This window comes from Raphanus sativus, chromosome 9 (assembly GCF_000801105.2).
Source record: "Raphanus sativus cultivar WK10039 chromosome 9, ASM80110v3, whole genome shotgun sequence".
Taxonomy (NCBI): Eukaryota; Viridiplantae; Streptophyta; class Magnoliopsida; order Brassicales; family Brassicaceae; genus Raphanus; species Raphanus sativus.
This window is the reverse complement of record NC_079519.1, coordinates 1,186,682-1,204,401: the sequence shown is the minus strand read 5'-3', so window position 1 is coordinate 1,204,401 and position 17,720 is coordinate 1,186,682. Positions and strand designations below refer to the sequence as shown.

Here is a 17,720-nt window from a genome sequence, read left to right as displayed (position 1 = left end):
GATATAACTAACAAAGACGAAACTAAACCGATTTTTAATCATATATCCGATGAGTCTATAACCTATTTGATCCGGTAAGTAAACGTTGTCATGTTGTCTGGTTTAGAAGCGGTTTACAAGCCAAACTCAACCGAAACTAACCAATCTTCAAATTCAAGATGATTTGATCAAAACAACAAGCTAAAGACCTTAAGCCTATAATAGTATGTTGTACTCAGTCTTCTTTAGGACTTGATACTACATCTACTAGATACTGATTCAACTTGTGTCCAAACGTCTTCACGGAGAATGATTCAACCACATGTCTCCTCGCTTCCCTTCCCATTCTACGCCCCAGCTCAGGATCCTCGATGAACTTAGCCATCGCTGAACTGAAATCTTCTGGAGTCGGTTCACAGAGGTACCCTGTTTCTCCATTCTTCACCGTCTCCACGGGACCACCGCTGTTGCAGGCTATCACCGGTTTGTATGCAGCCATTGCTTCTAATGGAACAATACCGAAATGTTCATCCTAAGCATATTTTGAAAAGTGGTGAACATGAGACTTGGGTTTGGAGGAAGAGAAGGTAAAAAAAAAGGATGGTGAGTTTTAACCGTTGGTGTGTAGAGGACGCACAAGCAGCTTGAGAGGAGTTCGTTTCTTTTCAGCGGTTGAACAAGATGTGATGAAGTTTACTCGATTAGAAACTCCTTCTTTCTCCGCTAAGCTTTTGAGCTCCTCCAAGTACTCTACATTCTCTTTCAACCGCTCGTCATAACCACCTGAACAAGGGAGTGTGTTCTTAGAATGCAAAACAGTAAACCTTAATTCAATAAGTAGTACACTTACCAGCAACGGTGAGGGTAACATCATCATTCAGAGTTTGCTTACGTTTGCACAGAATAGCAAAAGCTGAAACAGCTAGATCGATGTTCTTCTTCCTCTCAAACCGGTTTATGGAGAGGAAATTCAACCTGGTCAAGACAGAAGAATCTGGATCAAATCAATGGTTCTTTTTCCTCTTAATGTTATATCCTGGAGGAAATTTGGAGCTTAGGGGATAATATACAATACTTATGCGCATGAGGTTCATTGAAACTGATCGACATTGACTGCAGGGTAAAGAACAGCAGGGCGACTTCCTCGTGCATGAAGACGCTTAAACGTCTTTGCAAATGTTGACGCTGTGAAGTTGCTGTTAACAAGGATCATATCAGCCATTCCTGCAAGCCCGCAAAGAGGGTATGAAGACAGAGATGGAACTACATATACCAAAAGGCTGGACCGTTAATATAATAACACCAAACCTGTAGTTTGTTCTTCAATAAAGTCAATGGGTTTCCGATACATCCTCCTAAGTGCAGTCGTATGCTTAGCTAACAAGAGATCCGGAAAATGGCAGTAGAAAACAACCTAAGATCCAATCCAAATATGTTTCTTAAAGACTAAGCTGTGAATAATGAAATGCTGACTCAAGCAAAAGTTTGAGGATATACCTTTGATGACCTTTTGGGTTTCAGCAAAGGGACAACGACTGAAACCTGGTCAGCTAGTACAACATCGAAGGAAGACCATCCCAAGAGAACACAAAGCGCAACGAACAAGCACCTCAGGTACGCACAAACCGCGTGCAGACGGTAGAAGATGTGACGTGGCAGGAAAGAACCATACACCGTAACTTGAAAGATGCCTGGATACAACATCACATTATAAAAATATACTGATCCAAGCTTATATAAATGGCTACAAAGTTTAAATAAGCATTCAATTATAAAAATAATCTCTCTCTCTCTCTCTCTCTCTCTCTCTCTCTCTCTCTCTCTCTCTCTCTCTCTCTCTCTCCTCTTCTCTCTCTCTCTCTCTCTCTCTCTCTCTCTCTCTCTCTTCTCTCTCTCTCTCTCTCTCTCTCTCTCTCTCTCTCTCTCTCTCTCTCTCTCTCTCTCTCTCTCTCTCTCTCCTCTCTTCTCTCTCTCTCTCTCTCTCTCTCTCTCTCTCTCTCTCTCTCTCTCTCTCTCTCTCTCTCTCTCTCTTCCTCTCTCTCTCTCTCTCTCTCTCTCTCTCTCTCTCTCTCTCTCTCTCTCTCTCTCTCTCTCTCTCTCTCTCTCTCTCTCTCTCTCTCTCTCTCTCTCTCTCTCTCTCTCTCTCCTCTCTCTCTCTCTTCTCTCTCTCTCTCTCTCTCTCTCTCTCTCTCTCTCTTCTCTTCTCTCTCTCTCTCTCTCTCTCTCTCTCTCTCTCTCTCTCTCTCTCTTCTCTCTCTCTCTCTCTCTCTCTCTCTCTCTTCTCTCTCTCTCTCTCTCTCTCTCTCTCTCTCTCTCTCTCTCTCTCTCTCTCTCTCTCTCTCTCTCTCTCCTCTCCTCTCTCTCTCTCTCTCTCTCTCTCTCTCTCTCTCTCTCTCTCTCTCTCTCTCTCTCTCTCTCTCTCTCTCTCCTCTCTCTCTCTCTCTCTCTCTCTCTCTCTCTCTCTCTCTCTCTCTCTCTCTCTCTCTAAACTTCTTTCAAAAGCTAAATTCGTCACTCTTACCACAGAGAGTTTCCTCGAAGCATCGAGATTTATCGTGGTGAGAGGTGAAGACATGGACCTGATGACCCTGCGACGCAAGCTCAACCGCCGCATCGACGATCAATCTCTCTGCTCCACCTGTGCATTTGCCAGCAATTTCAACGCTTAATCGGTGTGAATCAGGATAGACGAAGATCGAAAAAGTTTGGATGAGGAAGGTACCTATTCCGAGATCTGGATGTATGATGGCGATGTTCATCTTCTTCGAACCTTGTTTTCTCGCCATTTTTGATCTGTGACTTTGCTCACACTGTTGTTTCGCGTCTTCGGAAAGTTAAAGAAGGTAAAAGGATATTTGACCAGCCCGTTCATGGCCCAAGTTGGGTAGCATGATGAGAATTCTCGAGGCCTGTCTGGTTGGCCCAATATCTCTGATTTTAACAAGTTAAACCGCACACTTTTAAGGTTGTTATCTCACCCATTATTTCTGTTATGAACAATTTTTCGGTCATGAACTTTCGCTTTGTAATACTTTCATCATAATTCTCTTTGTTTTCAATCAGAGTGATAAGAAACAAGCTGGCGTGGGCTTTGTATTGGTAACATTCCGAGTTGTGATGTATGAAAAACTTAAAGTAATTAATTTGACTACTTATATCATCAAAGTGTGCTTATCTTTTTTGATGCACAACCATTTAGAATTCAATTGTTAAGCGTGCTTGAAATGGAGTAGTGAAATGATGGACGATCTATCTGAAAATGATCGGGATAGTATGTAAATGAAGCCAAAGCATGGAGGAAAAGTTACGTAGTGATTGCATGGTTATTAAACAATGATTTCGGGCTTTCGCAAAAATTAATAGATCGACCGTTGGAACGAGATCCACAGACAAAACAGACGAAAGTGGTTCATTAGCCATGGGTCGGGACGTTACACTATTTTTAGAAATTTTCAAACATATATTTTCTTTTTTATTTTTTAACTGTCATATATATATATATATATATTCTACTTTCACCACTGATCATATAGATTTCCACAAAATATTGTCAAAAACAAGAAATTGTTTTTGACTAATGGTTTAACTACCTAAACAAATATTTAGGTAAATACAGCTTAACTATATTTTCTTTACTAATGGTTTTCACTAATTTTAAAAAAAAGTTTTACAAGGAGGCAAGCTATTTAAAAGAAAGATAGGGAAGGATCAGAGACTGATAATATGGATTGTTTTACAAAGCACAACTATGAAGTTAGGGGATGTCCACAGGTTGAGCAAAGGATCACCAACAGAGAGGCCTAAGGATTTCAGTATTCCCAGAATTAGTAACCCACCTTTAAAGGAGGTTGTGAGAGACCCGAATGGTACCAATCATTCTCTCCTTCCAGATACAGTATATGCATGCTTTGCCATCCTAGGAGAATAGCCAACTTGAGAAACACTCCAAACTGAGTAGATTTTATTTAGCCAGTCTAGAACTGTTAACGACCCATTTCCAGGCCCAATAAATTTGACACATCAAGACTCAGGCCCATCGCAGGAAACCCTAGGTAAGTCACTATTTAAAGAGTGGTGGCCTCATTATTTTATTCAGAAAAGTCTAAGGCGTTGAATCTCTGCAGTTTTTGATCCGTCGAGTAGATCTGAGTCCGACCAGCCACGATCTCAGCCGTCACCGTCGAGATTGCCTAGTGAACCGCCAATAATCGCCGCAGGTAACCGGAAACCGCCTTGTCCGATTGTTTAAGTTTTGGCCGTTTAGAAAATCGATCGTATCTCTCTAACCGTGTGGTATTTCGCAAATCCAAGACCACCACCGTGTTCGTGACGTCGAGAGGAGTCCGGAGCCCGAAAATCAGACGGAGATCCGCCGCGACGCGCCCACACGCGCAGAGAGAAGTTACGCGCGTGAAGATCACGCGCCGCCGCCTCCGCCGGACGTTCGCCGGAGCCACCGCAGCCGACCACCGTCCGTTCGCCGCCGGGAGTCCGCCGCCGCATCGCCGCCGCGCCTCCGCCGCCGCCGGTGATTTTCCGGTAAGCCACCGCCGTGTTTGGTCGCCGCCGGTGACCGGTCGCCGGTGACTCGCCGGTTGACTCGGCGACTCGGCCGTGTTGACTCAGCGAGTCAACTCGGTGACTGGTCAAACCGGTTGGTTGATTTCGGTTTGCCATAATTGATTTCCGGTTTAGTTAATTCGATTGGTTATTGGAAATTGATTTTTGGTTAATATTAAACCGGTTGGCAATCGATTGGAATCTGGTTTAATTGAATCGAATCCGGTTAAGAAAAAACCGATTGGTCTAATTCGATTTCAATTTGGTCAAGGGTTGACCGGCTTGGGTCAGAGTTGACCGGGTTGACCCTTTGACCAGCGGGTTGACTTTTTGACCAGATTCCTAGTTATCCGTTTTTAACCGTTCGAAGGGCGTTCTGACTCGATTTTTCGCCCTGATTTCAGATTTGGAGTCTGTTTGAGCAGTTGGAGTTCATAGCTACTACTTTTCCACATTTGCTAAGGTGAGGATCTATCCCGTAAACTCCGTACCAGTATAGAATTCTTCTATCGTAGTTTAGATTTCGAAACATGAATTGAGTCTGTTTGAGTCGTGATTGATAGATAGTTTATGCATTGTAAACCGGAATTAGGGGTCTAGAGGATTCAACTATTGTTTGGATGTTTGTGATAAATGTTGAGATATATATATATGTAAGTACATAGTTTTATAGTAGGGACTATGTGTTGTGCGGGTTCAGAGATGTCTGAGCTATCGACCAGATGTGGTGTGCGGGGGTTCAGGGATGCCTGAGCTAGCGACGCAGATATGGTGTGCGGGGGCCCAGAGACGTCTGAGCTAGCGACGCAGATTTGTGTGTGGGCGGGGTGCAGAGACGTTTGCATATCTACGCAGATTATGGTGTGCGGGGGTGCAGAGACATACTGTACTAGCGACGCAGAGTATGTATTATATCCTTATGAGGAAATGCGGGGTGTATGGATTAGCTGTGTGCTATCATCGCATTGTTTGTGTTTGTGTGATGCTTTAGGCATCGTGTGTGTTCATGTTAGAGCTAGACTTCCATAGCGGGAGTTCTATTTACTCAAGTCAGTGGTTTGCGGATTAGTATCCCATGCCTCACTGAGTGACTCCCCTGTTACTCATTCCTCCTTTCTTTCCCTTTCAGGTGAGGCTGATCAGCAGGAGTGATTGCTTTTGGATTGGTGCTTTGGGAGTTTTACTTCTTATTTTCAGACTTCGGTTTTATGCCTTTATCGATATTTTCCGGGATTTATTTTATTTATGCTATTATTGGATTATGGTGTTGAGTTTGACTTTTGAGAAGTAATAAATGGAGACTTTTATGAGATTATTATTTATTATATTATTTTAGAAAATCGGGGTATTACAATTTGGTATCAGAGCCAGGTTCCATCCCGGCTCCGACCCGGGATGGCGATTTGTGGGACGTGATTTTAATCGGGTTTTGACGATTTTGAAAAAAAAAAAAAAAAAAAAAATATTTATGGGAATTGGGGGATTTTTTTTTTTAAACAAAAAATAAATAGCACCTTCCTGTTTGGCCTTATGTCTTTAAACCGTTGGTATCCAGTTCCTCAGTGATTAATTCTTGTGTTATTCGTTTCAGATGCCGCCGCGTAGGAGAGTTGTTCGTAACCCGGCCGCCAGTGCTACTCGAGAGGGTGGAGGTGAGAATGTGCCACCACCGCCACCACCGCCAGTGATCCCACCGCCTCCACCGCCGGTATTTCCACAGATCGATCAGGCTGCTATCATGCAGATGGTACAGCAAGCTGCTCAGGGGGTAGTTCAGCAGGCTGCCCAAGAGGCTGCCAGGATAGCTGCACAGGAGGTTGCCAGACAGCTGGCTGCAGCTCAGCAGGGACATGCCCATCAGGTGCCGCATGGTCCACAGATTCAGGTGCAGCAGGGACCGCAGATTCATGTCCAGCAGGGTGCCCCAGTTCAGGTTCAGGGTAACCCGCAAGTTCCACCACCGCAGGGAGAGCAGCATGGAGTTGATGAGGACCTCATGAGAGTGATGGGGCGGATGAGGCACGTGGACTTGGAGAAATTTAGGGGGACAGTGAATGCTACCGAAGCTTACCAGTGGAAGTACAGACTGACCAAGTGTTTGAGGACTATCAAGTGTCCACTCCACCTTTGCCTTAACATTACAGAGTTATATCTGCGTGGGGATGCAGCAGTTTGGTGGGAGGGAGTGTGTTCGATGCGCGAGGAGGAGGATTATCCGACCTATGCTGATTTCCTCGTTGCGTTCGACAAGAAATACTTTCCCAAGGAGGCATTACACCAGAAGAGGAATGAGTTCCAGCATTTGACCCAGGGTGGCAAGACCGTCAGGCAGTATGAGCATGAGTTCCGAGAGCTTCGCATGTTTGCTGGTACCCATTTCGATGAGGAGGACTTGATGAGGATGTTCCTAAATGGGATGAGAGTGGATCTCCGCGGCAGATGCAGTATGGCTAATTACACCAGCTTGGAGGATATGGTAGAAAAGGCTGTTGTGCAGGAGACATGTCTTGCTGAAGAGCAGAAACAGTCCAAGGCAACTCAGCCTAGGACCGGGAGGACTTCAGAGTCACAGAGGAGGACTGGGGATCCAAACCTCAAGTGCTATGGTTGTGGAAAGACTGGACATATTCATAGGAATTGTCGGACGAGACCATTGGGTGGCCAGGGTGTAGCATCAGTAGCAGCAGCACAGACAGCACCAGCAGCACCAGCAGCTGCCGTAGTTTGCTACAGTTGTGGCCAGCAGGGTCATATTTCCAGACATTGCCCGACCACGGGGCCTGCGGCCAAGCGTCAGGCCATTGCTCCGCGTGTGTATGCCTTAGGAGAGGCCAATGGAGCTGAGCCGATAGCTGGTACGTATCTTTTCATATTCGTATGTTTTGAGTAATTGTGTTTTGGTGCTATTTTGGTAGTTAGAAAATGAAAATTGTGTGTAGGGTCGGTCTCTGTTGGAGGTGAGATGGCTCACACTCTATTCGACACTGGAGCTTCCATTAGCTTTGTGAGTTCGCGTTTCGCTAAGTCTTGGCCTTTCCGAGGTGTTTTCGAGCCGAAGACAAAACAAATTATCACAGCTGGGGCAGAGAGATTGAAAACCACAGGCATTCATCGAGATGTACCGGTTCTACTTGGTGGGATTAATTTCAGTGGAGACTTAGCAGAGATGGAGCTAGACTACTATGATGTCGTACTTGGGATGGATTGGCTGTCACGGCATCGAGTGGTAATAGATTGTCTTAGGGCAAGAGTTCACATCCCTAAAGGAGATGCAAAGATCACATGCCAATGTGTTCCTGCCTATCAGGGAATCTCTATTATCTCCATGATGCACGCTGATGATCTATTGGAAAGAGGAGCAGAGGGATTTTTGGCGACTATTTCGATAGATAAGGGTGATGAGCGTCCCGAGTTGAAGGATATTCCAGTGGTTGCAGAGTTTCAGGATGTATTTGAGGCCTTAAAAGGACCACCGCCAGCCAGAGGAGATGTCCTCACTATTGAGTTGGAGCCAGGGACTACACCGGTTTCACGGGCTCCATACCGTTTAGCACCAGCAGAGATGGCGGAATTGAAACTGCAATTGGAGGAATTATTAAGTAAAGGTTTCATCAGGCCTAGTACTTCACCATGGGGAGCACCGGTATTGTTTGTGAAGAAGAAAGATGGGAGTTTCAGGCTTTGTATCGACTACAGAGGTTTGAACAAGGTGACCATCAAGAATAAGTATCCGCTTCCGCGTATCGATGAGTTATTGGATCAATTGCAAGGAGCTTCATGGTTTTCTAAGATTGATTTGGCATCAGGCTACCACCAGATTGCGATAGCTGATGAGGATGTGCGGAAGACAGCTTTCCGTACACGTTATGGACATTATGAGTTTGTAGTGATGCCATTTGGATTGACGAATGCACCTGCCGCGTTCATGAAACTTATGAATGATGTGTTTCGCGAGCATTTGGATAAGTGTGTCATTGTCTTCATCGATGATATCTTGATTTATTCTCGGAGTAGAGAGGAGCATGCAGAGCATTTGCGGATCGTGTTGAATAAGCTCAGGGAATATAAGTTGTTTGGTAAGCTGAGTAAGTGTAGCTTCTGGCAGAGGAAGATTGGATTTTTGGGTCACGTGGTTTCTGAGGCAGGAGTTGCAGTAGATCAAGAGAAAATTACTGCAATATCAGAGTGGCCTACACCTAAGACTGCTACCGAGATCCGCAGTTTTCTGGGTCTAGCAGGTTACTACAGGAAGTTTGTCAAGGATTTTCCAGTATCGCCAGACCGATGACTCAGTTGACAGGCAAGGATGTTAGGTTTGTTTGGTCAGATGAGTGCTCGGAAAGTTTTACAGAGCTGAAGCGGCGACTGACTAATACACCAGTTTTGGTACTACCGAGGCCGGGGATACCATATCAGGTTTATACAGATGCGTCAGGTACTGGTTTGGGTTGTGTATTGATGCAGGAGGGTCATGTTATTGCTTATGCATCACGTCAGTTGAGGCCTCACGAAGTCAATTACCCTACTCATGATTTAGAGTTGGCAGCAGTTGTCTTTGCGCTAAAAATCTGGAGATCGTATTTGTATGGAGAAAAGGCGCAGATTTTCACGGATCACCAGAGTTTGAAGTATGTTTTTACTCAGGCTGACCTGAATTTGAGGCAGCGTCGATGGATGGAGCTTTTAGCAGATTATGACTTGGATATTACTTATCATCCGGGTAAGGTCAATCTTGTGGCAGATGCGTTGAGTAGACGCAAGAGCGATGTTTCAGGAACCAAGGAGGTTCAGGAGCTGACTGGGACGCTTGCTAGTCTCAGACTGTGTGCAGTTACTGCAGAGGGAGAGACATCTGGTTTGGATGCTGCAGAGCAGGCAGATTTACTGTGGAGGATACGCGGAGCTCAGGATAGGGATGAGGCGTTGGTCAAGCAGATTGAAATTGAGAGTATTGGATATCATACAGCTTTGAGTGGGATGTACATGTACCGGAACCGAGTTTGTGTGCCTGATGATAAGTTGTTGAGAAAGGAAATCTTACAGCAAGCACACAACTCAAAATTTTCTATCCATCCGGGTAACACTAAGATGTACAGAGATTTGAAGCGTTATTACCATTGGCCTGGTATGAAGAAAGATGTTGCTACATTTGTATCACAGTGTCAGACGTGTCAGATGGTTAAGGCTGAGCACCAGGTACCTAGCGGGTTGTTGCAGAACCTGCCATTGCCAGAATGGAAATGGGACATGGTGACCATGGATTTTGTTTCTGGACTACCGATAACCACCGGTGGGAAGAATGCTATTTGGGTGATTGTAGACAGACTCACCAAGTCTGCTCATTTTCTGCCAATTAAGAAGACAGATGGAGCTACGCAGTTGGCGCATATATACATTGATGAGATTGTGAGGTTGCATGGTGTTCCTGTTAGTATTGTTTCTGATCGAGATCCAAAGTTCTCATCAGCTTTTTGGGAAGCCTTTCAGAAAGCACTTGGGACAAAAGTCCATATGAGTACAGCCTATCACCCACAGACAGACGGACAGTCAGAGAGGACTATTCAGACATTGGAGGACATGCTTAGGGCTTGCGTCCTAGATTGGGAAGGTAGCTGGGGAAAGTACTTACCTCTAGTAGAGTTTGCCTACAACAACAGTTATCATTCGAGTATTGGGATGGCACCATACGAGGCACTGTATGGTAGGCCTTGTCGTACACCCCTTTGTTGGACAGAAGTGGGGGAGAGACGAGACTTAGAACCAGCAATGGTTCAGGAGACGGTAGAGCAAGTTGAGATGCTCAAGACTCGGCTTAAGGAAGCCCATGATCGTCAGAAGAGTTATGCAGATAAGCGCCGTAAGGATTTGGAGTTTCAGGTGGGAGACTTGGTATACCTGAAAATGAGGACATTTCAGGGAGGATCTAAGACTCGAAAGTTAAAGAAGCTTAAACCGAGATATATGGGACCGTACCCGATTTTGGAACGGATTGGAGCAGTTGCATACAAACTGAAGTTATCAGATGAGTTGACAGGCTTTCATGATGTGTTCCACGTGTCTGTTTTGAGGAAAGTTGTGAGAGAGCCAGAGCTCATATTGCCTCAGCCGCCAAGGGATCTTGGTAAAAATTTGTCTGCACTTTGTCTGCCAGTTGAGATTGTTGAGCGTCAAGTGAAAGCTGTTCAGGGAGTGATGACCAGTATGGTCAAGGTCCGTTGGGAAAGAGATGGGATCCAGGAAGAGACTTGGGAGGTCGAGGCTCAGATGAGGGTTGATTATCCAGAGCTTTTTCAGGATGGTATTGGACAGTCGGTTCAAGAGCCGAATTCGGGGTCGAATTCTTTCGTAGTGGGGGAGAATTGTAACGACCCATTTCCAGGCCCAATAAATTTGACACATCAAGACTCAGGCCCATCGCAGGAAACCCTAGGTAAGTCACTATTTAAAGAGTGGTGGCCTCATTATTTTATTCAGAAAAGTCTAAGGCGTCGAATCTCTGCAGTTTTTGATCCGTCGAGTAGATCTGAGTCCGACCAGCCACGATCTCAGCCGTCACCGTCGAGATTGCCTAGTGAACCGCCAATAATCGCCGCAGGTAACCGGAAACCGCCTTGTCCGATTGTTTAAGTTTTGGCCGTTTAGAAAATCGATCGTATCTCTCTAACCGTGTGGTATTTCGCAAATCCAAGACCACCACCGTGTTCGTGACGTCGAGAGGAGTCCGGAGCCCGAAAATCAGACGGAGATCCGCCGCGACGCGCCCACACGCGCAGAGAGAAGTTACGCGCGTGAAGATCACGCGCCGCCGCCTCCGCCGGACGTTCGCCGGAGCCACCGCAGCCGACCACCGTCCGTTCGCCGCCGGGAGTCCGCCGCCGCATCGCCGCCGCGCCTCCGCCGCCGCGGTGATTTTCCGGTAAGCCACCGCCGTGTTTGGTCGCCGCCGGTGACTCGCCGGTTGACTCGGCGACTCGGCCGTGTTGACTCAGCGAGTCAACTCGGTGACTGGTCAAACCGGTTGGTTGATTTCGGTTTGCCATAATTGATTTCCGGTTTAGTTAATTCGATTGGTTATTGGAAATTGATTTTTGGTTAATATTAAACCGGTTGGCAATCGATTGGAATCTGGTTTAATTGAAATCGAATCCGGTTAAGAAAAACCGATTGGTCTAATTCGATTTCAATTTGGTCAAGGGTTGACCGGCTTGGGTCAGAGTTGACCGGGTTGACCCTTTGACCAGCGGGTTGACTTTTTGACCAGATTCCTAGTTATCCGTTTTTAACCGTTCGAAGGGCGTTCTGACTCGATTTTTCGCCCTGATTTCAGATTTGGAGTCTGTTTGAGCAGTTGGAGTTCATAGCTACTACTTTTCCACATTTGCTAAGGTGAGGATCTATCCCGTAAACTCCGTACCAGTATAGAATTCTTCTATCGTAGTTTAGATTTCGAAACATGAATTGAGTCTGTTTGAGTCGTGATTGATAGATAGTTTATGCATTGTAAACCGGAATTAGGGGTCTAGAGGATTCAACTATTGTTTGGATGTTTGTTGATAAATGTTGAGATATATATATATGTAAGTACATAGTTTTATAGTAGGGACTATGTGTTGTGCGGGTTCAGAGATGTCTGAGCTATCGACCAGATGTGGTGTGCGGGGGTTCAGGGATGCCTGAGCTAGCGACGCAGATATGGTGTGCGGGGGCCCAGAGACGTCTGAGCTAGCGACGCAGATTTGTGTGTGGGCGGGGTGCAGAGACGTTTGCATATCTACGCAGATTATGGTGTGCGGGGGTGCAGAGACATACTGTACTAGCGACGCAGAGTATGTATTATATCCTTATGAGGAAATGCGGGGTGTATGGATTAGCTGTGTGCTATCATCGCATTGTTTGTGTTTGTGTGATGCTTTAGGCATCGTGTGTGTTCATGTTAGAGCTAGACTTCCATAGCGGGAGTTCTATTTACTCAAGTCAGTGGTTTGCGGATTAGTATCCCATGCCTCACTGAGTGACTCCCCTGTTACTCATTCCTCCTTTCTTTCCCTTTCAGGTGAGGCTGATCAGCAGGAGTGATTGCTTTTGGATTGGTGCTTTGGGAGTTTTACTTCTTATTTTCAGACTTCGGTTTTATGCCTTTATCGATATTTTCCGGGATTTATTTTATTTATGCTATTATCGGATTATGGTGTTGAGTTTGACTTTTGAGAAGTAATAAATGGAGACTTTTATGAGATTATTATTTATTATATTATTTTAGAAAATCGGGGTATTACAAGAACCTCCACCCATAAAGAAGGCTTAACTATCAGCGCGCCCATTATATGCATAAGAGACCAAAAGTTAATTATCTCTTGAAGATTGTTCCTCAAAACCGTTAACTCAAGTTCAATGTTAGCACAATGGAATAATACCATTTACAGAGAGATTGCTTACTTCTTACTTCCTAACAGAAATTTGAAGTCTACATTTGATTAAATTGTGATATATGGGCCATGATTATTCATAATTTTAATCATACATATGCGGTTCCATTTTATATTACCAATAAAAAGTTTGATATAGTCTAGTTATAAAGACTAAAGCTAATTAAAACGCCATCGAAGCAGGCTTTGTCCATGCATGACCAACTACACAACAACAGTCGCATACAAGTTACAACCATACGTACATGCATGTTTAAGGATAGTCTAAACTTTTGTCTATAATACACGATTAAAAGCAATTAAGTATGTTTAAACAAAGTCTACAAAATCACTATTAAACACACACAAAAATATACATATCATAATTTACTTTAATGAGCAAACTGACACGCTTAAGATCGAACAAAGAACCAGCCGCAAGATACTAATTTGCCAAGAACAAGTGATAAAACCTATAATATATAGATGATGTATGTGTATTTCATTTGATATCCAGATTACCGCAATAGACGTATTTTGTATGTATATTTCATAAATACATGTAAACTTACACCTAGCTAAGCCAAAACTAGGGTTTTCTCGCGTACGTGTGTGTATATATACTCTCTACTAGGGTTTACAGTGTAGTATAGTAAAATGAACCGAATCTATCGTCGCCATATATATAACCATACGTATAGTTAACAAAGTAATTATGAGTCACATTATTCACATATTATATATGAAATGATCTCAGATAATTAAGATGTAGTTCATTAAAGAATTTATCATCAAATTTTTCACCATTCACGTGTTAGTATATGATCTTAGTTTGGCGTATAAAACTACAGTCTTCAACAAGAGCGTTCTATCCAGATCTATTTAACGTTTATGTATGTATAGAATTCCAAAAAGATCATAACGTTGAAATTAATTGAAATTTATAGAGATTAAATATAGAGAAAAATAAAATGCTTACCATTAATTAATCTCAGATTTGTTTTATTATATGTTTTTTGTTTGCTTGCTAAGATGGCAAGTTGGAGCTACTAGTTCCTGTAGTACCATCTCCACTCTTCATAGGATTCCTCTTCTTCTTCTTCCTTTTCTTGTACGGAACTCCTCTTGCCTTGGCCTGTGAATCTCTCACTTCCCTAAGAAAAACCCTAATTCCACCGCCGGCAAAAGGGTTTCTCTCCGGCAACCCTCCGTTCTCCTCGTAAGCGGCTCTCAGCCGTCCGATCAAAGCATCTAAACTCCCCCACGCTTGTTTTAGAGGACAGATACACTGTCCAGCCGGCTCAACTTGTCCGAAAAAAGTACATCCATGGACATGAACTTTTGTCTTTCCGAACTGGTCAAGATACTGTAGGAAGTCTAGGATGTGGTTCGAACCGCACTGTGAGATGTGAACCGGTGGCTGCTGGTTACGAAGGTATTGACAAAACGTGTTCCAGTCTCGCCGTTTCTGTGACTCGTACCGGCTCAACGCTGGTGGGTTAGGAGGTGACTGTGGTTGTTGCGGTTCCGGTTGCGGTTGCGGTTGCGGTTGGGGTTGCGGTTGCGGTTGAGAGGATGATCGTTCTGCTATGCCTTTGCCTTTGTTGCTAGGACTAGCCATGGATTCGATCTGCTCTTTATGATTTCTTGATCGATGATAATCACTACATGACTAGTACAGATGATTCATAAGATTTTTTCTACTTTTTTAAGTATTTTTTGTCTTTGAAGGAGAAGAAGAGAGGAATATAGAGAAACTATTGTCAATGATAGTGGAGAGACCTTTAGAAAATTTTGTACATTAAGTAGAAATAATCCTATTATATTCTCGCAAAAATTATTTGATGGGAATATATATAAATATATAGCATCGAATCAGTATAAGAGGTGAAAAAAAAAATAGGGGATAAGATGAATGAAATGAATGAAAAATGAGGTAATTCATACCTTTCATCAAAATTACCATCCAATGATTTTAAATTGATGAAATGATCATTCAAGATAAGTGATAAATTTTGTGTGAAATTAATGAAATAAACTAGTTCACATGATTTATTATACAGTTTAAAATAACAATCTAGCTTAAAACTATAATTTTATATTTTTATTGTCAGCAAAATCAGGTTTTCTTTAATTAATCAACGTCGAGTTAGTCGTTTTTAATTAGCCAGCTCGTTTTTAGTTAATCATAAAGTGTAATAACATGAGGCAATTCCTCTCATGCCCCTATATCTCACTCTTTAATCTCTATTAGACAGTTTTCTTCTTTTAATTTTATATTTCTAACGAAAAATCATAAAATTAAATCGGAAACGTGAATATTTTTTATTTGATTTATAGAATTTGATAAAAATAAAAAAAAATAAAAAAAAAAACTATTTTTCATATTTTTACGAAAATCATTAAAATAGGTTAAAAACGTTTTTAAAATTTTTTTTTTCAAATTTGAAAAGTATAAAAGTTAAATACTTGCCCATGGGTTCACTAATCCATAGGGGGATTAGGGTTTAGTTTTGAAAAGGGAAGAAGATTTGATTAGGGATTTAGTGTTTTGATCAAAAATAGAATTATGAAAAAGGGGTATAGAAGATTAAGAGAGTCCATAGGAGATTGTATATAGAGAAATAGGGGTACAGAAAAAGTTGACTCTAATAACATTTCAGAACAAACATATGTAAAACGTATATTATATATAATTAGCAAAGTAAAATGCAAATTATGTTGATGATGTTTTAGAATATCGGGTTAATTAGTGATAGATGAGGGAGACAGGAGATGGGAGCCACAAAGAATGCTTTAGCTCTTTCATTTTCAATCGGTAGACCTATCACATTCTTTCCTCTTCCTTTGATCTGTACGATTAGCATTTAAGTATTGTAACTATTTACTTTATTTGAATATTTGTTGCCATTAAAATTATAATTATGTTTATATTCAGCTTAGCAATCATTGTCATCAATCGAATATTGCCGCCCTACTATTTCTAAACAATAGTACTTGAAAAGGATAATTAACATAAACACTATTTTTATTTGTTACGTATAAATTCTGAAAACATATATAGTTCAATTATAAATATCAACTATCAACTATCCCAGTTTCAAAAAAAAAAAAATCAACTATCAGTATTTTCACGTTATACTTTACTCATGTGAAAAAAAAAAGAAAAACTATAAAGAACCGGTAACTGATACTAATGGATACATAATGTAACCTGTACTAAACAAAGCTCAATGAATCTTCACTTACCCTCTCTTAGTTAAAATCTATACTATTCAAAAGAAAGTATTCTTGAAAAATCTACTTATGCAAGTTGTTTGGTCTCTTTCATTAACTAACACTATATTTTGGTATAACCTTAATTTTATTTAATTATATAACGATAGTATCAATTAATATTGTTACCGTAAACTGAAGGAATCAAATTATGGGAACTCAGCCCTTCATGTGCATTCATATTTATGCAACTCATATTAGCACTCGTGATTCTAAAAAAAAAAAAAATATTAGCACTCGTGTCTCATTGCTTAATGCCCTAACACATTAACATTTATCATTCTCATAATCTCGATGAAAGGAAGAACAAGTGGACCACATTAACAAGTACAACTAATTTGATTCCCTCAGTTAATCTTGACCAAGTGCAATTAAAAACATGGTTCAATTTTTTATTTTAAAAAAAAATTATTATTACCCTTCATTTTAATGTTATACACTATATTTTATGATCATCATCTATAGTATTTAGATATTAATTATTAAAATGAGTATATATCATTAAACATATTGTATCATGTCATCTTACATTATATAATTTCAAATATTTACAAAATCAAATTTTATAAAAAAAAAAGATTTTTGCAAATCATATGTTAACAAAAATATATATATTACCTCAACTAATTTTTTTGTAAAAGGTATTATAATAAAAAATATTTAAGATATATTTAAAAATTATTAGTATCCCCACAGATCTATTCTATTTAATAGGCTAAAGAAATTTCCAAGTAAATCTTAAACCATAACAATTTAACAAATGTAATACTTATGTAAGATACACAAAATATAATGAAAGAGTAGGTCTGGGTATTCAAGTATTTAAGTATTCAGAACGGTTCCTTTTTATCTGGATACTTTAGGTTCTAAATATTCAGACCCAAATAGATATTTGAAACTTTTGAGTTTGACTTTAGGTCGGTTACTTTATAACTAAAAAAAACATACATTTTTGAAGCACGGATCAAAATCTAGTGTTATATTCAAACAAATACGATTTTTCTTAGTAAGGACCAAAAACAAATAAAATCTATGGAGGTCCCAATCTCAAAGATCCGCAATGGACGCTTGCATTTACTTATTTGAAGTTTTCTCATCTACATAATTTTCTATTATTATATTAATATGTTTACGGATAGTTATTTACTTATTTTTTGATGCCACTAAGGGAGGCAGTGACCAATCATATTTAGAAATTTAACTGGGTGTATCCAGTATCCAAAATTTATAAATATTTAAAACATGATAACGTAACTTTTGTTGATTCCTTGTTTATAGTAGAATCCATTACTACCTACTCTCTTATGTTTTGAGTCTTCTAAATTCACTGAAAATTTATATTTTTGTTAGTTTTGTGTTTTCTTCTTACTCATTCAGACACAGAGTAATCAGCATAGATAATGGTCCCCCGGAAATCAAATCAAATCATTAACTAACAGAATTATGAAATGTACAACAATATCGAGTTGTCTCGATTTTCTTAATGTAAAAGTAAAACCA

At 41.2% G+C, this 17,720-nt stretch overlaps 3 protein-coding genes across 5 annotated transcripts; 1 reads left to right on the top strand and 2 right to left on the bottom strand.

The window, feature by feature from the left end:
- Nucleotides 1-13: 13 nt before the first annotated feature.
- Nucleotides 14-2,840, bottom strand: LOC108843430 (uncharacterized). Its single transcript, XM_056995369.1, is given in 10 exon segments — nucleotides 14-511; nucleotides 595-642; nucleotides 644-762; nucleotides 830-954; nucleotides 1,055-1,077; nucleotides 1,079-1,203; nucleotides 1,288-1,393; nucleotides 1,477-1,670; nucleotides 2,501-2,617; nucleotides 2,702-2,840. Coding segments are annotated over 10 exon segments (1,218 nt in total). The 5' UTR covers nucleotides 2,766-2,840; the 3' UTR covers nucleotides 14-214.
- LOC130500374 (protein LIGHT-DEPENDENT SHORT HYPOCOTYLS 7-like) lies at nucleotides 2,773-14,761 on the bottom strand. 3 transcript variants are annotated; one of them, XR_008938996.1, is made up of 3 exons: nucleotides 13,924-14,761; nucleotides 12,822-12,844; nucleotides 3,589-3,960 (listed from the first exon to the last, which is right to left on the bottom strand). XR_008938996.1 is itself a non-coding variant. In XM_056995370.1 (2 exons), exon 1 carries the CDS (start codon nucleotides 14,563-14,565, stop codon nucleotides 13,972-13,974), a length of 594 nt encoding a protein of 197 aa, XP_056851350.1. In that variant the 5' UTR covers nucleotides 14,566-14,761; the 3' UTR covers nucleotides 2,773-2,910; nucleotides 13,924-13,971. The 3 variants fall into 3 exon arrangements, 1 of the variants encoding a protein (XP_056851350.1); XR_008938997.1 differs by having other exon boundaries at nucleotides 12,822-12,839; XM_056995370.1 differs by lacking the exons at nucleotides 3,589-3,960; nucleotides 12,822-12,844 and adding an exon at nucleotides 2,773-2,910.
- LOC130499775 (uncharacterized) lies at nucleotides 6,131-8,827 on the top strand. The gene is made up of 2 exons (XM_056994164.1): nucleotides 6,131-7,394; nucleotides 7,479-8,827. The coding sequence occupies exons 1-2, from the start codon at nucleotides 6,131-6,133 to the stop codon at nucleotides 8,825-8,827; spliced, it is 2,613 nt and encodes an 870-aa protein (XP_056850144.1).
- Nucleotides 14,762-17,720: the final 2,959 nt, after the last annotated feature.